This window comes from Rhinatrema bivittatum, chromosome 2, assembly GCF_901001135.1.
Source record: "Rhinatrema bivittatum chromosome 2, aRhiBiv1.1, whole genome shotgun sequence".
Taxonomy (NCBI): Eukaryota; Metazoa; Chordata; class Amphibia; order Gymnophiona; family Rhinatrematidae; genus Rhinatrema; species Rhinatrema bivittatum.
In genome coordinates, this window is record NC_042616.1 from 75,174,688 (window position 1) to 75,201,949 (window position 27,262).

At 42.0% G+C, this 27,262-nt stretch overlaps 1 protein-coding gene across 1 annotated transcript in view; it reads right to left on the reverse strand.

The window, feature by feature from the left end:
- ADCYAP1R1 (ADCYAP receptor type I) overlaps window positions 1–27,262 on the reverse strand; it is a 596,453-nt gene that overhangs the window by 416,342 nt on the left and 152,849 nt on the right. Inside the window, exon 3 of the mRNA XM_029588349.1 lies at window positions 12,142–12,241. Within this exon, the coding sequence (XP_029444209.1) occupies window positions 12,142–12,241 (100 nt within the window). The remainder of the gene's footprint in view (window positions 1–12,141; window positions 12,242–27,262) is intronic.

Consider the following 27,262-nt stretch of genomic DNA (forward strand, 5'->3'; position numbering starts at 1 on the left):
ATTTATTTATTTAGAAGATTTATATACCGATGAACATTGGGAACATCTCATCGGTTTACATTAAAACAAAATTATAGCTAACTGAGCTTTACATAGAAATTGGAACCAATTGTAACAAGGAACAGAACAGATAATAACAAGACAGCATTAGAACTTAACTTATGAAGGGGAATAAGTAAAAAAGGATCAAACACATATATAATAGGAAAGGAAGGGAGGATCTATTTACAGGAAAATGGGGGATATAGGAATAAAAATATAATAATAATAATATTAAGGAATTCAATTACAAGTAGTAAAGTGCCAGGGTAGGATGTTAAGCGAAAGCTTGCTTGAAGAGGCAAGTTTTTAGGTTATGTTTAAATTTTTTTGGGCAGGGTTCCTGCCGCAGGAAGGGAGGGAGTTTGTTCCAAAGGACGGGCCCAGCTAATGAAAGTGCTCGTGCTTTGGTGGAAGCAAGCTTGGATTGCTTAGGTGATGGTATGACAAGAGTAGCCCTGTGCTGTTGCCTAATTGGTCTGTTTGATTTGTGAAAGATGAAGTGGTCAGATAAACAATGCATTTCTTGGTTGTGAAGGGCTTTATTTATTTATTTATTTATTTATTTATTTAGAGGTTTTTATATACCGCAGTGCGTAAAAAGATACATCACCGCGGTTTACAATTAACAAAAATTAGCAACAGGCTTTACAGATAACAGGTATATATTTATGGATCAGTGTGAGGGTTTTATAAGATATTCTTTTGGCAACAGGTAACCAATGTACGTTTTTAAGAATAGGGGTGATATGGTCGCTTTTATGTGTGCTAGTGAGAATGCGTGCAGCAGCGTTTTGTAGAAGCTGTAGCGGTAGCAACGTACTTTTGGGTAAACCTAGCAGTATAGCGTTGCAATAATCTATTTTGGAAAGAATGAAAGCTTGTAGTATGGTGCGAAAATCATTGAGGTGCAGAAGGGGTTTGATTTTTTTGAGGGCGTGTAGTTTGAAGTAACCGGATTTGAGAGTGTTGTTGATATGTTTTTTAAATGAGAGGTGGCCGTCAATAGTGATGCCAAGACTGCGAACATGTTGGCTGAAAGCAACGGTGGAGTTGGGGTTTGCTCCTGGTAGTAGAGGAGGGAGAATGCTTTGCGGAGAAATGTAAAGTTGCTCAGTTTTGGCCGTGTTGAGTGCCAAGAAGTTGTTTGTCAGGAGTGCATTGATTGTAGCTAAAGTGGTTAAGGGTTTCAATGGCTTTTTGAAGAGAGTCTTTAACAGGTATGAGAAGTTGCACATCATCAGCGTAGATGAAGTGCGGGAGACCAAGCTTGGTTAAAAGTTTGCAAAGAGGGAGGAGATATATGTTAAACAGGGTGGAAGAAAGGGAAGATCCTTGGGGGACACCATGTGGTAGTGGAATGGTTTTGGAGGAGCAGTTGCCAATTTGAACACTAGAGTGCCTGTCTTGCAGGTAGGATTGGAACCATTGAATAGCAGTACCTGTAATGCCAATATCTGTAAGGCGTTGGATCATTATATTAAGATTGACAGTGTCAAAAGTGGCAGAAATGTCCAGGAGGACCAGGATATGGGAAATGCCTGAGTCAAGGCTTTTGAGCATGTAGTCAGTCATGGTAATAAGTAGGGTTTCTGTACTGTGGTGTCGTCGGAATCCATATTGCGAATGTGAGAGAATGTCATGTTCGATTAGGTAATCAGATAACTGACGATTAATTGCTTTTTCCAGGATTTTGGCAATAAATGGCAGAATAGAGATCGGGCAATAGTTGGTAAGGTCAGAGGGGTTTAGTGAAGGTTTTTTTAAAATAGGTTTAATAATGGCATGTTTAAGTATCTGGGGTACGGAGCCAAGAGAGATGGAGCTGTTAATAATATTTGCAATGGGTTGGCGATGATGCTAGGGATTGCAAGGAGGGTTTTAGTCGGTATGGTGTCTGATGGGTGTGTGCAAGGCCTCATTTTTTTAAGAGAAATTCAATTTCCATTGTGGATACGGTATCAAGGGCAGGGAGCCTTGCAGTATTGCTAACTGAGTGCCAAGCAGAAGAGGCTTGGGTAGCAGGGAATCGTGCCATTATATTGCTAATCTTTGTGTTGAAAAAAGTGGCGAGGTCATCACATTTGCCCTGATCATCAGTGACCTGGAGGTTGTTGGGACTGGACTTGGTTAGAGAGCTTACTAATTCAAAGAGGGCTCGAGGGTTGAATTGCAGGTGATGAATCTTGAGCGCATAGAAGTCTCTTTTTGCTTTATCAATGGCTGCTCTGTATGCATGTAGGTGAGTTTTGAAGGTGACATGAAGAGTAGGGGTGGGTTTTTTTTGCCATTTACTCTCCAATTTTTTTAGGCTGCATTTCCTGTCTTTTAGTTCACTGAAGTACCAAGGCTGTTTTTTATTTCTGACTGGGTCTATCATGCGTGATTGCAAGGGACATAGTTCATCAGCAATATTATTAGTGAGAGAATACCAGGAGTTGAGGGCAGTGTCTGCATCTGTAAGGTCAAGTTTTTCGAGCTTTTGCGTGAGGGCTTGTGACTAAGTCTTCTTGCTTGCAATTGCGTCGGAATTGGATAGTTTTTTTGTGTGGGGTGGGTGTGAATGAGTTGCTTATGGAGCAGGAAATGTCAACACGAAGGTGGTCGGACCATGGGATAGCAGTGCATAAAGGTGATGTGGAATTGATGAGGGAATTGGTGAATATAAGGTCCAGGGTATGGCCTGCTTTGTGTGTGGGGTTAGAAACAAGTTGTTTGACGCCTAGAGCATCTAAAGCAGACAGTATTGCTTCACAGGCGGGAGTCAGATTTATAGCATCAACATGGATGTTAAAATCACCAAGTATAATTGCTGGAAGGTGGATGTTTATGTGCTTTGAAATAAATTCAATTAGGATGGAAGGGTTTTTTTCAAGAAGGCCAGGTGGGGCATAGGCAAGGCATATTTTGAGATTGGAGGTTGTGAAAAGGCTAATTTCCAGTTTGTGTGGTGGGGTGATGGGTTTGTGAGCAAATTTAAATGCCTTTTTGGCAGCTAGTAGCAAGCCACCTCCTTTTTTTTTAGGTCGGGGAATTGAGAATATGTCGTATGTTTGCATAGGAAGTTGATTGATAAGGGCGGTGTCAGATTCTTTTAACCAAGTTTCTGTGATGGCGAGAATGTCGGGTTTGTCATCAGTGAGTATGTCATGAATTAGGGGTGTTTTTTTTAGTGATGGATTGTGCATTAAGTAGCATGATTGCGAATGTAGTGATACCAATGAGTTGCATGAATGGGGTGGTCATGATGGGTAAGAGGTTTCTGTGTCTTACCAGTGTGGCTTTAGGGGGGGGACTCTAGTATAATGTTTAATGGTTGGGATAAGGCAACAGGCTGCGGTTAAGGAGTAGGTTGGCGGTGAAATAGGGTAGGAGGGAAGTGAAATAGACAGAGAAAATCAGCTTATGAAGTACAAATCTAAAGCATAGATAAACGGTTATACTTAAGCTTAGAGTCAGTTGATTTGAGTAGCGTCCTTTCCAGGGGCGTAGAAGGTAAGCGTTGTTCTTGGAGTAGATGAGAAGTATGGTGTGTGGAGGACCGGCGGTGAGTCTTCCTATGGTGGGATCAATCAGACGAGTTCAGTTGAGTTGTAAGCAATGGTGTAGGCAGTTAATGATCCGTCAATTGGACGCACGAAGGGGCGCACTAAGGGGCAGGCCCCTTAGTTTGCGCTCCTTCGTGCGCGCAACGCCTGGCGCACGGCGCCGGAGATGCAAGCCCAAATTTAAAAGGCTTTTTGGGCCTTCCTCCCAGGCGCCCACGTGGACACAGCTCCCGTCTCCAGATTGGAGGAAGTGGAGCTCAGGGAGGGAGTGGGCGGGATAGTGTGTCGCTGGAAAAAGTCTTACTTTGCTTGGAGCTGGTAAGGAAGTTCTTTAAATTTGCTTTTTCCCTCGCGTTGTGGCGATTTTTTCTTTTTTTTTTCTCTTCTCTTTCACTCCTGCTGAGTCAGGTTCGGTTGTTCTCTCTCAGCCTGTAGAATTTAGCGGCGCTCCTTTCTCCCTCAGGTGTTCTCTCTCTCGGCGGGTTTCTCATACAGCGCCGGCAATTTAGACGAGGAGGGAGGTCGGGGGGGGCACCAAAGCTGACTCCGGACAAGCCCGATGGCCAAATGATGTTAGCAGGTTATCTTAAAGGCAACAGGTTATCTTAAAGGCAATTGAAATACTATTTTTATTAGCATGGTTTACTATTATGATTGATTTATATTTCTTGATTTTGTTTTATGAGAAATGATGGTGTTTCTGTTTTTACATTATTGCACTGCATATGAGTCTGGCTGGAAGGTCTGGGAGGGGAGAGGAGGTTCGGGAGCAAGACTGAAGGGGACTGGGGGAGAAAGAGCTGAGGAGCAAGAATGCTGGGGACTGGGAAGGGAGAGGAGCAATCTTGTGGGGGACTGGAAGGGGAGATAGAGCAAGACTGCTGGGGGATGGGAAAGTAGGACTGCCGTTGCTTCTGTTTCTCTGAGATGGGAAGCGGGAAGAATTTGATTTTCTCTGTGTCATTTTTGGGAAATGGGTATCTGAATAATGCTTTTTTTTTTTTTTTTTTACAGTACATGGAAAATTTGGAAATGTTGGAAGAATTTAGAAATTTTACATCACAGCCCTTATCTGTTGGTCTCATTCTTTATCAGAGGTGGTTTTTGTTTGCTTCCAATACCACACAGAGAAGGGACAAAGGAAACTCTTTTGGTGGCCTACCTTTCAGGCAGGGAAGCTTTTGCCTCATAGGCAGCTCACAATAGTTTGTCAGTTTATTTCTTTTCTGGAATTTGTTTTTGTGAGACGACTGCAAGCATTTTTTACAAGGAAGATGGGGAGTGGGGGGGCACAGGGGAGGCACCAGAGATCTTCGGGATACCTCTGAGTCTACCTGAGCAGAGGTTACATTGCGAGCATGTTATCTTATCCACTAACACACAGATGAACGCAAAGAGCAAAGCGCAATAATAAGTGGCAACCTATTTGAAGAGAGCACAGGCCCCATGACTAGATGATGGAACTTCTTGATTTACCTCAATCCACCATTCGACCCCTACAAATCTTACAAAACTCTGCAGCGAGGATACTAACTGGCTCACATAAGCAAGATCATATTACTCCAATATTAATAGATCTACATTGGTTACCCATTGAAAAATGGGTCCAAGACAAAACATTATGGGGTGGATTTTAAATGCCCTGCGTGCATAAATCCAGCCGGATTTACACACGCAGGGCCCTTGTGCGCCGGCGCGCCTATTTTGCATAGGCCGCCGGCGCGCGCAGAGCCCCGGGACGCGCGCAACTCCCAGGGCTTCGTAAAAGGGGCGGGGAGGGGGTGGGGAGGGGGCGTGTCGGGGGCATTCCCGAAATGACGTGGCGTTTCGGGGGCGTGGCACCAGCCCGGGGGCGTGGTCGAGGCCTCCGGACCAGCCCCCGGGTCGGGTGACGCCAGCAGCCCGCTGGCGCGCGCAGATTTACATATGCTTTTAGCAGGCGTAAATCTGCCAACAAAGGTAAGGGGGGGTTTAGATAGGGCCGGGGGGGTGGGTTAGGTAGGGGAAGGGAGGGGAAAGTGGGGGGAGGGCGAAGGAAAGTTCCCTCCGAGGCCGCTCCGAAATCGGAGCGGCCTCGGAGGGAACAGGCAGCGCGCGCTTTGCGCATGCAGGTTGCACAAATGTGCACCCCCTTGCGCGCGCCGACCCCGGATTTATAAGATACGCGCGTATCTTATAAAATCCAGCTTACTTTTGTTCGTGCCTGGTGCGCGAACAAAAGTACGCAATTGCGCAAATTTTTTAAATCTACCCCTTTGTATTTTACATAAAGCGATTCACGGAGAACAGGTTGAATTGCTAAATGCATCTATATGGTTTCATATGCCACAGCGAAACTTAAGATCATAAAATAAAGGGTTACTAGTCATACCATCATTGTCTTCAGCCAGACTAACTTCCATCAGAGATAGAGCAATATCCCTTGCAGAGCCCAAGATATGGAACACACTCCTGGCAGAATTAAGGCTAGAAACTAAATTTACAGAGTTTAGGGAAATGCTCAAAACATGGCTATTTAATCAAGCTTTTAAGGAGGGCATAGGCTAACCGAACTTAGCATCATCTTTCCCACGCATTTTACAGACACCTGAACTGTGCTATAACAAATTGTATCTTTATGTCATTTATTTGGTTTTTTAGATTTATTTTACTTTGTTCAGTGTTATTTTAAGATTGTAATGGGAATAATAGTTAAAGTTAAATTACGGAGTCTTAAGTCTGAAATGTATTTAACTGATCTTTTATTATTTCTGTATTTATTTTGATTTTATGTTTAACGTAATTGCTGTAAACCGATGTGATGTTTTTTTTCCAAACACCGGTATAGAAAAAATTAACAAATAAATAAGTTAAATAAATAATTAAATAGATAAATAAATATCCATACAGGTCTTTAGCATAGCACTATGAGTTCTTGCTAATGACAGTCCACAGGTATGAAGCAGGCTGCAAAGAGTTAAACCACCCAATATAGTTCAGAGGTGCAGGGCAGGCAGCAAAGAGTCAAACATCCCGGTACAGTTCAGAAGTGCGGAGCAGGCAGCGAAGTGACAAGCACTTCAATACAGTTCAGAGGTGATGGGCGGGCAGCAGAGGTGCGGGGCTAGTCACCTACTGCCATTTCCTATGTAGGAAAATGTCTATGGAGAGTCAGTTATAAAAGGTGACAGCTAATAAAGAGGCCAATATAGGACCATGCAAACCAGATGAAGGAGCAAGAAGTTAGGGGACTGAAGACTAGGAGTCAGAAGACTGATAGCCAAGAGGCTAAAGACTGGAGATCAGGAGCCAGGAGAACAGATGCAGGAGACTGAAAAATGAAGACCAGGAGTCAAGAGACTGGAGAATGAAGACCAGGAGCCAGGAGACCAGATGCTGGAGGCAGGAGCTGGCGAACATCAGATGGCATCTTTATACAGAGCACTCCTACTCTCAATATATCAACTCGTGTAGCCGGCTTACTGTACAGGAAGACTTCTAGAGGCAGCTTTTATCCACCACACCCAAAGCAATACTGCTCTTTGCCAGCAACCCTGCCGGTTTTTCAGGAAGTAGAAACACATTCTGCAGTATGGCCAGCTCCATGGGTTAAGACAACATACTCCACCAGTCTTGTATCACTTCAGGACATGCATCACATCACCCAGGCACAGGGACTCTTCAGCCAGGACAGCCCCAGCTCAGGGATGACAGAGCACCGGAAAGGCTCAACAAGACAAAACTCTCCTGTGCTGCTGCTGCTTCACCTCTTGCTCCCGCTAGGCCTCTTAGCAGAGGGCTCCTGTGCCTCTCTGAGGATGCCATGGCCAGATAGCCTGGGACTGCTTCTGGGTGCCGGGGAGGGGTGGGAAGGTAATGGTATACCGTGAGGAAGTGATCCCAGTGGTGAGTGGCTACAGCACAACAAACGTTGGCAACTACTGGGCTAAGTCAGAGTCTCCCTATTTCTTTTCTTTGGATGCCTAGAAATACACTTTCCTTCGCGTCTGAACAGCTTTCTTATCCCTTCAATGCTGCTTTTTCTGATAAAGTAAATAAGCTAACGGGGAGATCTCAACAGCTGCACTGCTGACAGTTTATTTTTATGTTCCACCTTCTAACAAGAATGAAACAAGTTCCTGGTTGAAGGAAACCCAGAAGGTAATAAAAAAAAGCATTAGGGAGCTTGCGTCATCTAAAAGAAGCTACACCCCCCCTACTTTGAAATGGCAGAGACAGTTAAAGAACCCAAAGAACTAAATTAGGTCTCCACCTTATTATGATCTTGACAAATATTCCTGTTTAGCATTACAATGTACTTTACGGCATTTCCTATAATAAGGAAAGTGTAAACATTAACATGCAGTGCTGGAGCTATCTAGTGCTTCATCCTGAGGAAAGCTTTTTTTTTTTTTTTTTGTCATTTCAGATGCAGAGAAAATAGGAATAAAAGTGTACATATGCATGAGTCGTAGAAAGGGTTACTTGAAAAATATTGATGTATGCAGAGGTCACAATCACTGAACTACAGAAATTGCTACAGTGCCAGTGTAAGGATGTTTATTAGGGATGTGCATTGTGCATTCATTTCAAATGAATGGGTAATCTGAACCAAAATGGTACATTTTCCTTCCAGTTTTGATTAATTGAAACAAATGTGCCAGCCCCTCAAAACCCCAGATTTTTTGGAGTGTTTTAATTTAAGAAACTAGTGTGCGTTATAAATAAAAAAAATCATGCAATTTACTGAGAAACTGTTTTAAGAAACACTGCCCCGCCAAGTCATGGGGGCCTGGGCCTACCTGACTGGGCTGAACCTGGCTGGGCTGAGCCCTTTAATCCACTCAGAAAGAAGTCAAGAGCCAGGCTTATCTAGCTGAGCTGAGTTGAGCCCCTCCAATCCACTGGTACCTGGACCGACCTGGCTAGTACTTCTGGCCATCCTCCCCCCAACTCAGAAATCTGCTGAGTTCTGGAACAACCTGGTTGGGCTAAGCCAGGTTCTGTCGAGGCCTCCTCAAGCCCTTTCAAACCTTCACCCAACCTCCAGAAATATGCCTAGTCTGGGGTCCTCCCCTGCCCCCCCCCCCTTTATCCCTTCTGTGGGAATCCAGGCACCAGAGTCTTTTAAAAATGAGGTTGGTCAGCCCTGAAACCAGCACCATTTATAACATCAAAATGGCTCCAGTCTCAAAGCCAGCCTGTGCTGTACTTGTACTTCTGTATTTTGTACAGAGATGTGCATCAGGTGCCCGATCGTTTCTGCTTTCGGTTTCATGTAGCCATGGGAAAAGGTCGTATTCCCGCGGATCAGATTTAATTATTTACAATCCCGCCCCCCCCAAAAAAAAAAAAAAAAAAACTTGCCTAAAGTCCCTGGTGGTCCAGCGGGGATCCCGGAAGCGATCTCCCGCTCTCGGGCCGTCGGCTGCCAGTAAATAAAATGAAAAAAAAAAATCCTCTTGAAAGAAAAAATGAACCAAAATGAAAAAAATGTGACTGCGCATCTCAAATGTTTGACCTTTTGTTTTCATGCAGTCTTAGCACAATAGAGATAACTCTAAACACTCTAGAACAGGGCTTCTCAGACCTGTCCTGTAGACTCAGTATATGCAGATTTAACTCAGGAATATTCATTGTGGATATCCTGACAACCTGACTGGCTGTGGGGACCCCAGGACAGGTTTGGGAAGCCCTGTTCTAGAAGGTCAGAAGTTAGTGTCATTCTTCACCAAAATGTGGAAGTCAAAAAGAACATAAGATCATAAGAAATTGCCATGCTGGGTCAGACCAAGGGTCCATCAAGCCCAGCATCCCGGACCCTTTTTATAGTTATTTACTACAGACATTGTTAACAGGTGAGAATTTAGAATAAGTGAAATTGCTTAGCCGTAAGTGTGGTTCTCTTACAACAGTAGATCAAGGGATTTACAAACATGGGCCAAGGTTCATCATTTCGCTATAAATATAAAAGAGGCGAGGGGGCGGTACTGAGCAGGCGACCACATCGCGGCGGTGCGTTTTCACACGCCGTGGTTGTGGCCACGCTGCACACTATCACCCCCGTAGCACTAATGGAAAAGGTGTCTGAAACATTATCGCCTGCAGTGCTACCAGCCCCTCATTTTCCTAAACCCCGCCTTGCTTCTGGAGTAGTAAGAAGGAGGAGATTGTGGGCATTTAGAAAAGCACTAACTTGCACATCATATGGTGTGGAGAACTGAACATTGATAATACACATATATACAGTATATATGAATTATTAATAAAGAAATTTATATATATAATCATTTGCCAGAGTTCATGTAAACTGCCAAATGATAGGTGTACATTACCTGTTATCCTGTTCTCCATGTGGACTTCACCACGGGCACATAATCTATGACAGGGCTCCCCAAAACTGTCCTGGCGACCCTACAGCCAGTTGGGTTTTCAGGATATCCACAATGAATATATATGAGATAAATTTGCATATCATGCTCAGTATATGCAAATTCATCTCATGCATATTATTGTGGATATCCTGAAAACCCGACTGGCTGTGTTGTCCCCAGAACATGTTTGGAAAGCCCTGATCTATACATTATTACACAAAAGGATAGATGCTCAATGCTGTCCACCATTTAACTTCCCATAACACAATAACTAAGATGCATCCTGAGGAACCCTGGAGGTTGCAGGCAGTTCAACTTGCATTAAGGTTATCAGAGGCATGTTGCATCTGGAGAACCATGTCCATCGTGACATGTCTTAAGATATACAGCAATAGAAAATTCCTTGAGGTCCATAGAAGCATAGGTCCAGATGAAGCCAACATGATGTGTTTTAAAGTCTGCAAGTGCAAGATATGTCTAGAGGTACTTCACTGATTCAAAACATCTGGAGGACCGCTGGCACCACAATGTATTCAGAAGGGTACAGGAGCATCCAGAAATCCATGGGCACTGAAGTCATGATTTATGCAGAGGGGTGCTAAAGTTGCAATATTTTTCAGAACGCATGGGATCTACATCTAGATTGCTCCAATCAAAACAAAGCACTGTTCATGTCTGGGAATGATGACATGCATGGATTTGTAGTCTAGTACTGCTGTGTGGCTCCAAAGCATATGATGGCCAAGCATTGATTTCTAGGGGCACAGTAGCCATGACACAGCTTTGAGAGGTACAGCAGCAGTAGTTAAAGCATGGCACTAAGGGGGCAATTTTTAGACTGTCCACAATGGTTCAAAGAATGCATGTACTTTTTACCTACGAGCCCTGCACCAATTCTTACAGGGAAAGCGCACATGTACTTTTGTTTTGAAATTTGCTCCAGGAAAAATGTATACATGATCACTTGCAATTGCTTTTCCTGTGAGTAGATCTTTTCTGGAAAAGTATGAAAGAAGATTTGAAAATGTCATCTACATGCATACTTTTCCTCCCTTAACCTTAACACCCCTGGAAAAATCTGGTTTCAATGCCACAAAAAATATGCACATTGTGGAGAAAAACTGAACTTTTAGTCGCATTAAAGGAGAACAAGTTTCAGATAGCTGATTAATGCAAGTAAAATGATTTTTAACTACATAAATTGCATTAAAAATGTTCCTCTTTAGACAGAGAAGCCATGATGTAATGGTCAGGTGCATCATCATCATAATGTAACAAGCGGGTAGGATCTGCTAGCAGAAGAGGGCTGAGAAATAGCATAGTGGTTAGAGCTTTGGACAAGGCCCTTTACCTTTCATTGCCTCATATACAAACATAGGAGGTCATTTGAAAGGAGTTGCTTGTATAAATAATATGCTAGTGCTGCAATTTTCAAATTCCATTTACACATGTAAAGTACAATTACATGTATATAACGCATGGACAATTCAAGGCATGTTTTGTAGCAACTTTCAAAAGCCTGCTTTCAAGGGGAAAGTGCATTTAGTGGAAAATTTTGTGTAGTTTCTGTAAATCGGATTATGACCTTCTTTTAAAGAATTTCACACATCTCTTGTCACAAGATAATGGCATGTAGAGTTTGATGCAATATTTAAAATAGAATGTTTTGCTAAATGTTATTTACAAATCACTTACCTGTCTTCATTACCACATTAGCAATATCAAAAAGAGGGTATGCAAATTACAGATCAGCATACCTACTGCGTGTCACAGGTAATGCACACTTTTGAAAATAAAGCAGGAAGTGTTCCACATATGTGTCAGGGCACTGGCTGGCTATTCTATTAATATTCAGAATGATAATCAATTTTCTGTACATACATTGCACTCTATAGCAGTGACACAAGTAAATTGGCAATTGGTATTTATATTGCATAGTATTCTAAGGCATATGTTAAACAGAGTTGAAAGTACTATGAGAAGAACAAGACCTTGTCATGTAAAATTATGCAAACCTGTCATAAAATATCATAACAAATTTTTAATTAACTAACATTAGCCCCGCTACTGCTGAAAGGATATGAATTCCTAGCGGTCTTGTCACAGTGTGTTTCACCGTGAGCTAATGATTCTTCTCTAAGATAAGAATTCTTGTTGAATACCTCACAGTGACAGAGAAAAAAGAAATATCATATCCGTACCTTGGAAAGAATCGTTCAACGTTTCACTTTCCCTCCTTATTTTCTCCTGACAAGTTTCCTGTTCCTTCTTCATGACACAGTCAGAATGCATCGCAGTAATCTGTCAAGAAACATTAAAAAGAAATCAATAAAACACATCTGAATTGTTTAATTAATATAAAAGAATGCAAAGGGATTAGAGGATGTCTTGAAAACTGGTAAGATTGAAAGATTTCACAACCGCTGATCACAAAAACAACTCAAATTTGCAAGTAATTGCTGGAACAATGGTTTTAGTTCAATTTTATTTATATATTTATGTATTCTATTTTCTTTTTTTTTTTTTTTTTTACATTCTTGCGAAATCTGAACTGTGCATGAAAATATCCCTCTGGAAAGTAGAATTTATGACAAATGTTAAAAGGGATCACCACAAGGTCTCCTGTGGCAGAAAGAGCAAATCCCTTGACATGAAAATGCTAAAAATACTACTTGGAGTAGTGTTTTAGACTAATTTGTGTATTAAGTTTTTTTTATGAATTTTACTGTATTATTTTTAGAATATATTTTAAGATAATGGGCCTCATTTTCCAAGCAATACCAAAAAGGGGTGTTACCTTATGCAACACACTGTTAGTGCTATTAACCCAATTTGGGCTACATGAGAGAGAGAGAGAGTGAGACTTGCTATAGTGTCATTTCCCTAGACAGGTATTTGTATCCCTATGAGAGGCCCACCCAGTAACTTGAGGTGGGGATTAGGTATTAGTGTAGGGGGTTGGGGGCCACTTTCACATTCAACATGAGACGTACGAACAGAACAGTGGTCTCTTGTGAAGATTTGATGGCCTTCGGAGTGAGGAAACTCACTCCAAGATGAGATTTGGACAATGTTCTCTCCACCTAGCTTGATGGACACTCTACCTGGGCAACAACAAGCTAGGTGGAGAGAACATTGTCCAAATCTCATCTTGGAGTGAGTTTCCTCACTCCGAAGGCCATCAAATCTTCACAAGAGACCACTGTTCTGTTCGTACATCTCATGTTGAATGTGAAAGTGGCCCCCAACCCCCTACACTAATACCTAATCCCCACCTCGAGTTACTAGTTGGGCCTTCATAGGGATACAAATACCTGTCTAGGGAAGAGCCACTATAGCAAGTCTCTCTCTCTCTCTCTCTCTCTCTCTCTCTCTCTCTCTCTCTCTCTCTCTCTCTCTCTCTCTCTCTCTCTCTCTCTCTCTCTCTCTCTCTCTCTCTCTCTCTCTCTCTCTCTCTCTCATTCTCTCATACTGGAACCATGATAAACCTTTACTGGCCTCCAGCACACAACATACCGCAAATTGTGATTTGTGGAATTAACTCCTTGGAAAATGACCCCCTTTGTGTTTCTATTAGTTTTACTAGTATGAATGTTTTTATGTCAGTTGTTCTGAGCCATGGCAGAGAGTGGTATAGAAATACTAATAAAGATAAAGATGTAGACATTTTGGGAAATGTACAGCCTTTTAAATTAGGTCTGCTGCAAGCCCTGAACCAATAGTGTCTCTGTGGTTCTGCACAGACATAATCTGCCTACAGTGGTAGTATACTTCTTGCTTTCATAGATTTATGCCTGAGAGCTCTACCCCTGGACAAAGTCCTTTCCTATCACAAGGGAGGTCACAAGCCTAGTTGGATATGCCTGATCTAGATTCAAAATACACAGAGATTGAATGAAAGAACTTTGCAACTTATTTACACTATTTTTGCGTGTTTCAGTTCTATTGTCTTGCTTAATAGGTTTGCTTTTTTTTTTCCTGTTGCTAGTATCATAGCTATAAAATACACAATTTTCTTTGCATAAATTTGCTTCGAAGCTTGCTGTAGCACTCTTCTTCAACCACATCACATAAAAGGAAAAAAGAGCTGTTGCTTCTCCTGCTTTATCTGATATTGATTCATATTGGTTACTGAAACTGTAGCAGGAGTCACATTGTTAAGCTGGCTAGGCACTTGGTACATGGGAACTTTTGTGCCCATATAATTTTTAGTGCGCTTTTGAAAGAGAAATTACCCAGGATGTTTCTTTCTTTCTTTATTATATTTATCTTGCAATTCTAAATGGCTAACAATATTCCATCCATAAATACACAAAAGGATAAAAGCATAGAGGGATATTTTCAAAAGTATTTACACAATTAAAACTGGATTTTACTCATGTAAATGTACTTTATGCGTGTAAGTGGGATCTTGATAATTGCTACAATATATGCTATTGAATTATCAATAGGTTTTACCCACATTAGGTGCACTTTAAGCTCATAAAAGGGCTTTTGAAAATTGATACAATGGTATGTTACATTTGCATGTGCAACTCCTTTGAAAAGTACCTCCAACGTATAACAAAAAGTAAAACATAATGAAACAAAAGCATATATAAAAAATACAATAAAACTGGAAACTACAAAAATATAAAACTGGAAAAAGTGCAGAGAAGAGCGACCAAAACGATAAATGGCGTGGAATGGCTGCCCTATCAGAAAAGGCAAAAGAAGTTAGGTCTGTTCAATTTGGAACAGAGATGACTGAGGGGGGATATGATTGAGGTCTACAAAATCATGAAAGGACTAAGCTAATATAAATTTGGTTATTTACTCTCTCAGGTAATAGAAGGACTAGAGGGCACTTCATAAAGTTAGCAAATAGCACATTTAAAACAAATCAAAGAAAATTATTTTTCACTCAGTGCATAGTTAAGCTCTGGAATTCATTGCCAGAAGATATTATTACAGCAGTTAGGGTCGGATTTTAAGAGGTACGCATGGGCGTGGATTTGTGCGCACAACCCGGCATACACAAATCCACGCCCAATTTTAAAACATGCGTGCCAGCCTTATCTTGACTGCTGTGCTAAGCGCTGTGGTGATGGGCAGGGTCAGCTGTATCTGAGCCTTGCTGACCCTGCCCATCACCACAGCAAATTCACCTGTATATTCGATGAGCTGCTTGTGAAAAAGAACTGCCTGCTGGCGAGTATTTAAGGAGATTGAATGGACATGCACTTTATAGACTGAGTTTGCACTGTGGACTTTAACTTGGCTCCTGTTAAGTGCTGGTGAGAAAGAGCGAGACAGAGCTGTGCCTCAGCCTCGCTGACCCCGCCCATCACCGCAGTGACATCATCAGTACTCGACGAGCTGCCTGTGAAAAAGAACCGCCTGCCAGAGCATGGGTGGGGTAGTATAGATTTATAGAAATAATTTACAGATTGAATTAACTCCCTGTAAATTAAGTGGTGCTTGTGAGGCAGTAGTGGTTAATATAGATTATGGGTCATTGGACTCATACATCGTCCACCGGGGAAACGTATGGAAGCGTTAAGCAGTTTAATTGACTTGTTCATCTATAGTGTCTGCATATTGATCTTTGATTTTAGTTGGTGATTTTAATGTACAAATTGAATTTTTGATAATTTTTCACGTAATTTTATACAATGTTGACTATGTTAGGATTAGCGCAAGTAATAAATTATCCGATGTATTTGGTAGCACATATTTTGGATTTAATTTTACTTCCCAAACAATTTTTACAAAAAGGCATGATTTCACAGTTTACAGTAACTGAGATGCAATGGATGGATAATTTTTTCGCTGTCATTTTGTTTTTGCCCATTAAATGTACACTTTTAACAAAAAAAGGCTATCAGGTTCGAGGTAATATAGACTAGAGATGTGAATCGTGTCCTCGATCGTCTTAACGATCGATTTCGGCTGGGAGGGGGAGGGAATCGTATTGTTGCCGTTTGGGGGGGTAAAATATCGTGAAAAATCGTGAAAAATCGTAAAAAATCGAAAAAAACGTAAAATCGCAAAACCGGCACATTAAAACCCCCTAAAACCCACCCCCGACCCTTTAAATTAAATCCCCCACCCTCCCGAACCCCCCCCCAAATGACTTAAATAACCTGCGGGTCCAGCGGCGGTCCGGAACGGCAGCGGTCCCGAACGGGCTCCTGCTACTGAATCTTGTTGTCTTCAGCCGGCGCCATTTTCCAAAATGGCGCCGAAAAATGGCGGCGGCCATAGACGAACACGATTGGACGGCAGGAGGTCCTTCCGGACCCCCGCTGGACTTTTGGCAAGTCTTGTGGGGGTCAGGAGGCCCCCCCCAAGCTGGCCAAAAGTTCCTGGAGGTCCAGCGGGGGTCAGGGAGCGATTTCCCGCCGCGAATCGTTTTCGTACGGAAAATGGCGCCGGCAGGAGATCGACTGCAGGAGGTCGTTCAGCGAGGCGCCGGAACCCTCGCTGAACGACCTCCTGCAGTCGATCTCCTGCCGGCGCCATTTCCATACGAAAACGATTCGCGGCGGGAAATCGCTCCCTGACCCCCGCTGGACCTCCAGGAACTTTTGGCCAGCTTGGGGGGGACCTCCTGACCCCCACAAGACTTGCCAAAAGTCCAGCGGGGGTCCGGAAGGACCTCCTGCCGTCCAATCGTGTTCGTCTATGGCCGCCGCCATTTTTCGGCGCCATTTTGTAAAATGGCGCCGGCTGAAGACAACAAGATTCAGTAGCAGGAGCCCGTTCCGGACGGACCGCCGCTGGACCCGCAGGTTATTTAAGTCATTTGGGGGGGGGTTCGGGAGGGTGGGGGATTTAATTTAAAGGGTCGGGGGTGGGTTTTAGGGGGTTTTAGTGTGCCGGCTCACGATTCTAACGATTTATAACGATAAATCGTTAGAATCTCTATTGTATTGTGTTCCATAACGGTTTAAGACGATATTAAAATTATCGGACGATAATTTTAATCGTCCTAAAACGATTCACATCCCTAATATAGACATGCAGTTATTTTTAGCTAAATGGGAAGAGAAAGAGGATACATTTGTAATCCTTTTTTCAGGAATAGTGATGATTCATAAGGGCCATAAAATAAATACTTTACGTGAGCTAGCTCTTCTGTTTTTTTCTCCAACTCTTCTTTCTCCCGGGGGGGTCTTTTTGTGGAGTTGAAGGATAACCTTTGTGGCCCAGGCAAGGGAAACCTTATGTGTGTGTGTGTGTTTGTGTGTGTGTGTGTGTGTGTGTTACTCTTGCTCTTCAGGACAGGCACCTGGACAAAACAGGCAGAACTTGCTGGATGGGTATTCAAAATAGTATTTACTGATTCTGATTGGAGGGATATCAATAAAGTATATTTATTTATCGAGTTTTATATACCATCGTTCGGTTTCGCCATCACAACGGTTTACAAAGTTTTGATGTTTAACAAAGTTTCCTAAGGTTATTGTGGTTAACATAGATTGTATATCTTAGCTAATTTAGATAACACAGTTTTGATGTTTAACAGTTTCCAAAATGGTTACTGTGGTTGTTAGTCTGCATCACTTAATTTAGATACATATATATTGTTTACTTTATTTGTTTGTATCAGATGTCACGCTATTCAGCTTAAGGTCAGTCAGGGGCAGTAATGTCCGAGGGTCATTGGGTGTTTTGGTAGGCTTTGATAAATAGCCAGGTTTTTAGTTCTTTTTTGAAGGTTTTTGAATTTTGCTGTGTTCTAAGATCAATTGGGAGTGTGTTCTAGGGTTTGGGACCTCCTAGGGTTATGGATCTCTTTCGAGTTGCTGTAAGTTGTTTGGAACGAGCAGGCAGAATTTTTAAAAGACCTTTTTTGGCTGACCGGAGATTTCTATTTGGTGAGTGCAGTTTTATGGATTCGCTTAGCCAGTTTGTTTGATTTTCGTATATTGTTTTGTGTAGAATGGATAGTATTTTGAATTCTATTCTGAATTTTATTGGGAGCCAGTGTAGTGATATAAGCGTGGGAGTAATGTGGTCATGTTTTTTAGATCCAGTGAGTATTCTGGCAGCTGTATTTTGTAGTATTTGGAGTGGTCTTATGGCGGTGATGGGTAAGTTGAATAGCAAGGAGTTGCAGTAGTCCAGGTTGGAGAATATGAGCAGTTGAAGGATGGATCTGAAGTCGTTGGGGGAAAGGAAAGATTTTAGATGTCATAGGGTTAGGAGCTTGTGATATCCGTCTTTGATTTTAGAGGTGATGTGGTTCTTGAGGCATAGTTCATTGTCTATAATGACTCCTAGGCTGCAGGCATGGTTGATAGGGGAGATTGCATCTTTTTGGTTCATTAGGTTGAGTGGTGGCAGTTGGGGAGTGCTATTCTTTCTATCCAGTATTATTATTTCAGTCTTCTCGAAGTTTAGAATGAGTTTCATGTTGGTTAGTAGCTGATTTATTTTTGTTAGATACATGGCTGTTTTTTTGTAGGCATCTTCCAGTGTGTTGTGTATTGGGATTAATATTTGGATATCATCTGCATATATGAAATTGGTCAGTTTTAGGTTTGAGAGGAGGTGGCATATTGGGAGTAGATAAATGTTGAAAAGTTTCACAGACAGGGCGGATCCTTGGGGATCTCTGGTTTCTAGGTTTAGTTTTTTGGAAAAGGTGTCGTTGATTGACACCTGGTATATTATTTGTGATAGATAGGATGAGAACCATTGTAGTGTTTTTTCTTTTGCACCGATTTCAGCGAGACGGTCGATCATGATTGAGTGGTTTACCGTGTCGAAGGCAGAAGATAAGTCAAGTAGGACTAAAAGGAAGCTGTTGCCATTTTCAAAGCATTTGAGCACAGTGTCACTTAATGATAGGAGTAGTGTTCATGTGTTTCCTGAAGCCGAATTGCGAGGGGAGTAAGATGTTGTTTTCTTCAAGGTGGTTACTGAGTTGGGAGTGTACGACTTTTTCAATGATTTTGGAAATGAATGGTAGGTTTGAAATGGGTCGGTAGTTTAGTGGGTTTTCCGGATCAAGGTTGGTCTTTTTCAGTATGGGTTTGATAATTGCTGATTTTAGGCAGTCGGAGTAGTTTCCTACTGAGAGGGATAAGTTTACGATTTTGGTTATCGTTTTTGTTATTGATGGTTCGATGGTTTTGATCATTGTTATGGGTATGCAGTCAATACAGTGTTTTGCTGGGTTTATTTTTTTGATGATATTTTGGATTTCCATTGAAGATGCTGTGTCAAAGGTGGGCCAGCTTGGTGGAGGCTTGATTTGACTTTTTGGATCTTGTAAGTTATTGCTGAGGTTGTTGTAGAGGTTGTTATTTATGAGGTTTTAAATTTGTTCGTAAAAGAAATCTGCAAAATTGTTGCTTGTGATCTTGGCTGGTGATGATGCTTGGTCATTGGAGGCTTTTGTTAGGTGTTGAACGATATTGAAAAGCATTTTTGGGTTATGCTGGTATTAGTTTATTTTGCTTGAGTTGAAATCTTTTTCGTTTTGTGGATAAGTTTTTTGTATTCAGTTAAGTGTGAATGGTAGTTGTTAAGTAGTGTGATTGTTTTGTTGTTCCTCCATGTTTTTTCTATCTTTCTGAGTTCATGTTTGGCTGATCTGATGCCATCATTATACCATTGGTTCTGGTGTTTAGGGTTTTTTATGGTTTTTGTTGTCAAGGGGTTTATCTTGACTGATATAGTTTTAGTGATGGTGAGCCAGGAGGAAGTGGCGTTTTCTGCGTTAGAAAGGTCAGTGTTTGTTAGTGCTATTTGAAGATTTTCTTGAAGTGTCTCACTGAAAAAGGGGGCTGGTAGGAGAAGTATTTGGGTGGGTTTTTTATTGTAGTAAATATACTGTTGGAAGTCATATTGGAGTGGATTATAGAGTGGTCTGACCAGGGGATGATTGTAATCTTTGTTTGGTTGGTAGCCCATATGTCAGTATTGATGAAGATGAGGTCTAGAGTGTGATCTGCTTTATGAGTTGGGCCATTGATGATTTGACTGAGGCCTAGGGATGAAAGAGCATCTGTAATTAATTTGCATGTGTGGGAGTAGGGGATGGTGTCACCTAATAAGATGATGGGTTTGTTGATTGTTAGTTTGGTTAAGAAGAATTCTATGAGTGGAGGGCAGTTCCGATCCAGTGAGTTGGGGGGGGCATTATACAAGACAGATTTGTAGTTTTGGTGAGTCGAACAGTGCAATTTCCAGTGGTGTGTGGGTGTTGGTAGGAAGTAGTTTCATCTGTAGGTCTTTTTTTATGATTAGAATTAAACCTCCACCTTTCTTTTTTGGGGATTGAAAATATTTTTGTTGGTAGAGTTATTAATTTGGTTGATCAAGACTTGGTTGGTGTTTTTTATTCATGTTTCTGTGATGGCTATGAAATCTGGCTTGTAATCGTCGAGTAGGTCGGTGATGATAGGTATTTTCTTTATTATAGATTATGCATTGAAGAGTAGGAATGTTAGTGCTAAGTAACTTGTGTAGGATTTAGTGTTGATGAGCGTGGTGTTTGTGTGTTGGTACTCACAGTCTTTCTTTGATTTTCTACTTGTTACATTGTGGGTTATCCGTGTTTAGTTCTTTTGTGTGTCTTGAGGTGGCTGATGACATTGGATTAATAGATTTCCTTTTCATGTGTATTGTAGCAATGCGTTTCTCGGGGTTTTCATGTGTATTGTAGCAATGCGTTTTTCGGTTCCTCCCTCCCTGGAGGCCCTGGTGATGGATAGCGCTAATATTTGCACTAAGGGGTGCATAAAGGGGAGTGCCCCTTTGTCACACTCCTTCGGCGCACGACGCATGGTGCATGATGCCTGGGGAGCACGCCTTTCTTCCCTCATTGCCCAGGCGCCTCCCGATGAGGTCACCCGGGGGCTGGCCCTACCTCCCTGGAGGCCCTGGTGGTCATCCGGCTGTTGCGGCAGCTCTCCCTCTGCTCCAGGAGCCCGCCGATGCTGTCCTCCCCAGCCGGAGCTGGATCATGCTAGTGGTGTGGTCAGCACCGAGAGGGCACCTGGGGAGCACACCTTTCTTCCCTCGTTGCCCGGGCACCTCCCGATGAGGTCACCCGGGGGCAGGCCCTACCTCCCTGGACGCCCTGGTGATCATCCGGCTGTTGCGGAGGCTCTCCAAATACATCCAGATTCCTTGTCTTTGATGTAGTACAGATTTAAATTATGTAACCCTCTGCGGAAGTCTCCCTTTTTACTGAAACTTGGAACTTGTAATCCATCCATGGTATGGAATGAATGTCTGTCCCAGGGGGCTGAGGTACTTTAACCAGGGTGGATGTCCCTTTTCCCAAACACTACCTGACTCCAGATGGGCACTCCCGATCTTCACCTGAAATCTGGTTGGGGGTCACTTGATGGTCTTCTTCTCCATACTACTCATTGGAAAATAGCTTTCTCATTGGGCAAAGAAGGGAGGAAAGCAAAAACACCTTCTTTCCTACAAAATATAACCAAAAAGAGTTTCACTTGCAACCTCCTCTTATTGGGTCAAAGGAGTGTACAGGTCCTTTCTGCACCTCTGGAGAGGGGGTTATAGCCTCCCAGAAGGTGCAGATCAAACCAGCCAAAATCCTCACTTTTAGTCTAGGAACTATCAATTCTCTATCTGAAGTTGATTCTAATAATTATTGTCCTATGTCTGTATTACCTTCTTTGGGAAAAGTTATTGAAAAGTGTGTTCTGAATCAACTAACAACATTTATTGATGATAATGAAGTATTGCATTCATTTCAGAGTGGTTTTCACTGACATTACAGTTCCAAGACAGTGACTTTGTGCTGCACCAACTTGAAAGAAACAATCAAGTTATTACAGCTTGTTTAGATGTCTCAGTGGCGTTTGACTTAATTTTGCATAGTGTTTTATTTTCATGCCTGACCGAAATTGGAATGGGAGGAAATGTATTGAGATGAACAGTCTTTCCTACTAAGAAGAGAGATTGAACAATCAGATTGGCTATCATTGGAACAGGATGTCCCTAATGGGTCTTATCTATTGGCCACACTTTTAAAAATCTACTTACTCCCATTGGGGTACATTTTAAAAGACAGCACGCCCGCGTACTTTTGTTCATGCATCAAGTCATTGTGTTGATCCTGTCGAGAAGTGATTCCATTCATAAACTGCTCACTTAGGCCGTCTATTCTGAATAATGCCTGTTCCAGGTCCTGTGATATTTCCTGTGCCGGTGGAGCAGCAGCCTGTAGCAGAAATGGTTCTGATACTAGAAATGGTTCCATGGTGACAGATGTCTCAGGTTGTTGGCTCTCAGGAGGCACATCGAACAGATTAAGTATGACTACTTCCTCTGTGGAGATGTGTTGGCTGGGGGAGTCTGTGTTCGACATGGGGAATAAAAAATTATCAGGCGTGGGAATGGATTCGTCACTAGTAACGTCAACATCGTTCACACGATCTGAGGAGAAAGATGGAGAAAAAGGTTGCAGTTAGAGTTGTCAGTTTACCCCTCAGGAACACAAAAGTCAAAATCCAATGCAAACAAGATATATGTTTATGCCTACCTCGACTTGCCCCTGTGTCAGCGCTGAACTGTGTGTGCACGCCGATGACGACCTCTGGCCTCACAGTACTGAGAACCAGTTCCTCCACAGGTGTCAACACAATATTACAAGGTGGCTCTCTGCTGGTCCTCTTTGCTGCCATGTCAATTTTGGCAGCCTTTTCTTTTACCTCTTTTCTAGTGTTGTGCCACCAGTGCTATACCTGTTTTACATCCCTGGGCATGACAGAAAGGGAGCTCACATCCTGCGCGATCTTCTCCCAAATCTGTTTCTTCGTGGAGCAAGAAACCTTGGACTGGAAGAGAACTTCATATTTGTCACAGACAGCACAGCACAGTAACTCTTTTTCTTCATCCGAGAAGAGAGCATTGCGGGTTTGCTTTTTGGACAGCTGGCTAGAACTTGTGCCTTCCTGCTCTTGATGTTCACCGTACTCTGCCTCGATCTGCGCAATAGTACATTTTCTAGCCATGATAATGCTTGAATGGGAAAAAAAAGAAGAATCGGGATTAATGAATGGAGAGACAGTATGACAGAAATTGACAGAAGCAAAATTAATGAAAAAAATATTGAACCAGAAACAAGAGAGGCCCATGGACAGCATCAAGCAACAGCCTGAACTAGTGCCTTCCAGTGGTTGCCGATCTCTGAACTCTGCCTCTACCCGTGCAATGGAACGTTTTCCTGGCTTGATTGTCTAAATAGGAGGAAAAAAAACGAAGGAAAGGGATCAATGAATGGAGCGATAATCAAGAAAAGAAAGATCCCAAAGGACGAGAAGCATATGCAGAGCATACAATAAAGATTGAAAAACAACAAAAGAGAAGAGGAGCACATGCATAGCAAACATTAAACTGTCAAAATCAACAAAACAGAAGAGGAGCACATGCAGAGCATACAATAAAGATTGAAAAGCAACAAAAGAGAAGAGAAGCACAGTAAACAGTCAAAATCAACAAAACAGAAGAGGAGAACATGCATAGCATACAATAAAGATTGAAAATCAACAAAAGAGAAGAGGAGCACACGCATAGCAAACATTAAACAGTCAAAATCAACAAAACAAAAGAGGAGAACATGCAGAGCATACAATAAAGATTGAAAATCAACAAAAGAGAAGAGAAGCACAGTAAACAGTCAAAATCAAAAAAACAGAAGAGGAGCACATGCATAGCATACAATAAAGAGTGAAAATCAACGAAAGAAAAGAGGAACACATGCAGTGCATGCAATAATGACATCCATGGCCACTGCCTTGAGCACCCGGACGTGGAAGGTAGGGGCCTCCGATCATGGATGTTGTCGCCTCTTTCCGGACGTCCATGATCGGAGGCCCCACTGACTTCCAACGTCCATGGCCACTGCTTGAGTGCCTTGTATGCCTTGAGCTCCCGGACATGGAACGTAGTGGGGCCTCCAATCATGGACGTCCAGGAGCTCAGGGCAGCTGTCTCGTTGTCCATTCAGTGTCCAATCGGGGTCTGTTGGAAAGAACCATCCAATAGTATGCCCTTACCTGTTGAAAGTGTTGCTGATCTTCCGAAAGATATCCAAAGGTACTGCTGTAACCGCTCTGTCCTGGCTCGAACCAAATACAAAGGAACTTTTTTACTTGGTGATGCAACTTATATACACATCCAAGGTAGGATTATGACGCAGCGATGATGTCACAAAGGGGGAACAACGGGATAAGTTTCCAGATCGATGAAAAGTTTGGAATGTAACGTTTCATTACATTTTCAAAATGACATTTCCCGTTCCATAGAAATGACATGTATGCAAACAGTGCATCCTGGATACTGTATAGGCACTCTATAATGTCCTATACAGTAAAATTGATTGTGAACGCCTACCGCTTGATAGACACACTTTTGGCGCTCCTTTGGTACTGCTTGGATTTGCGTCTAATCTGAATACTGAATCGAGCGGATTACGAACCAAAATGTGCGTGCGTCAAATGAGCGGGTGCCAGACACTGCCGCACTTTTTTTACGCGTCGGTACTGTATCAGCCTGAGTGTCTTTTGTATTTGAACATCCCTATTGTAGACTCCATTAAACAATGTAAGCTCTAAAGCAGGCTCTTAGGAGCCCCTTTTTAAATACTTTTATGAAAACACATTTGTCTCAGTGAAACAGAACTGCATGAGCCTTTGATAAGAAGTTGGAGGTTTATAATTGCCTTTAACCTTTAGATTTTGTACTCTTCCAGTAGACACTGAAGAGTCTGAACCAGTGCAGTCATCATGTAGTGTTTGAGTCAGTCTAAATATGTATTGTACAGTACATTGAATCATCCACTTTCACTGCGGCAGCAGAGAACTCTGTCAGTGTGATCAGGATCTATGACTCAGAATACAAGCATGTGGATGTAAATATAAGAATTTAAAATCTGTCATCATGCTTGTCTCTTCATCATAAAGCCTCTGCACTGTATAAGTATATAGTCAATGGCCACAATATGGCATTGCTCATGTAAGATGGGCACTGGATCAGTTGTATTACTCATAAATGCATAAACAAGTCATAATTAGATCACCTGCAATAATATAGATTGGCAAGAAGCAATATGAATTGTAGAGAAATAAAGTTTAACAAATAAAATATATATACATGTATGTATATTTGTACTTTTTTATCGACCTAACATAATATATTCCTTGACTAACTATGAGGAACTAATATTCCTTTCCTCAGGTCAGAACAGAATGAGCAAAAGATGACACTTACCAGGAAATACAAGTGAATCATAATCACAGGGGACATATAAGGGAGAGGGAGGAACTGACTGGATAAGCCATTTCATCCTCATTGGCTGTTATGTTCTATGTTTCAAAAGAAAACTTGTGAAGCAAATAAGTATGAGTCATAGATAGTAGCCATCTGTATCACTCTGCTACCAATGTATTAATACACTTCAGTACTAAATCTATTGTTTGCAGAATTTCACAGGAAGACAAATATATGATTGAATGAGTGTGATGGAGAGAGAGAAGGACTAAAGCTGTGAATGAAGGGGAAATAGAGAGATTAGGAGTTAAGAGGTACTGTGTACATTCCATGGGATAATCTCATAGGGAAGGAAACATTGTTGTTTGTATTTTTTCTAAGACAAGCACAATTCAGCAAGCGTAGAAAGCTGACACTGGAAAGATTTCCCAAAGCTTGACATTTTTTTTTAGAATGTCAAAACTGGTTCTGCCAAAGAGCATGAAATCAGCAGCACCTGAGCAGACTCAAAAATATTTAAAAAAAAAATTTCATTACATTCCCAAAATGCCAAGCCTTCATTTCTAAACAGACCAGTCATCACCTAGAATCAAAATGTTGACATTTTGGGAATGCTCTGGTAAGAAATGAAGAATTCATCAGGTGCTGCTGATTTTATTTGATGTTCTTTATTGAACTGGAGGTGATGATGTCCACCCTCCTATGCCATGTGTATCAGCTTTTTCATTTCCGTAGCACTGTTTTAGATAATGGCAGATGTTTTAAAGCATTTAGCATAGTATTATAGTAAATGATGGCGGATGAAGACCAACATGATTTGTTCAGTATGCTCAGTAGATGGTTTAAGCTATAACTGCTGCTCCATGCAGGCTCCCCCTGTTTTGTTTAGGGTTGTAAATACTGCTCTGTGCAGGTTACCACCATTCAGAAGTATTACACCCAAAGTTGCTACAGGTTATCTTAGCTTTTCAGTTCTGTCTAGCCTCTAGTGATTCTCTGTGTTTATCTCATGCCTATTTGAACTCTGTTATCTTTCTTGCCTTCACCACCCCTTCTGGGAGGGCATTTCAGGATTCCACCACTCTAAGGGGCCGATGCAATAAAGTCACGTAAAAGGCATCCGCTGAACAGTCAGCGCCCGCTCTCTTAATGCGCCCCAGGCGCCCCCAAGGAGGGGGGGGGGGCGCCATGCAATATTTAAATTAGGGGGTCACGTTTATCGAGTATATCGGCGTCGGTTTTCCTTACAGGTGGATGGCCATCACGAAAACCAATGCCGATAGACCAGGCATCGGTTTTCCTTGCCGACGGTTTATCGGCGTCGGTTTTTGTGACTCGGCTGTCCGCTGGTAGAAAACCGACGCCGATAAACTTGGCATCGGTTTTCATGATGGGTCGAACAGTCTATTTTTTTTTTAACTTTTTTTTGTTTCTTTTATTTTTCATCCTACTTAATATCACAACAATATTAAGTAGAAGGCAATACAAAAAAGCAATTTTTTCTGTTTTTCTGTACTTTTTTTTGATGCGCTCAGCTATTAGCTGGCGCATCAGGCAGGCGTTAATAGATGACAGTTAAATGTGCATCCGAGACACACATTTTATTTTTTGTATCGGGAGTGAATGCTTAATAGCCTCATTCACATGCATTTGCATGTGATGAGCGCTATTAGATTCAATCCATGTTCAATGCGCATTGAATATGCGCTAATCCCCTTATTGCATTAGGGGATTGATTAGCACCTATTCTACCCATGTCTGACTGCAGATAACATTGTGCGCGACTGAGTGCACTGTATTGCATCAGCCCCTAACAAAGTAACTTAGTAATGATTGCACAAAAACACCAAATGTTCCATCCAGTGCCCAGCAAGTTTCTTATAGAAGTAATTGCCATTCCGTGTAGCCTTCCCCCAAACCTTATGTTAAGAGTAGCAATATTTACAATCCAAACCAAGCAATTGTCAAACCCATTACAAAATTATCGCTATCAATGTTTTCACAGGGTGAGCAGCCTTCATATGATAATTCAGATAACGCTGCTTGAGTTTGCTTTGCTTTTGGACTTGGCCGTAGAAG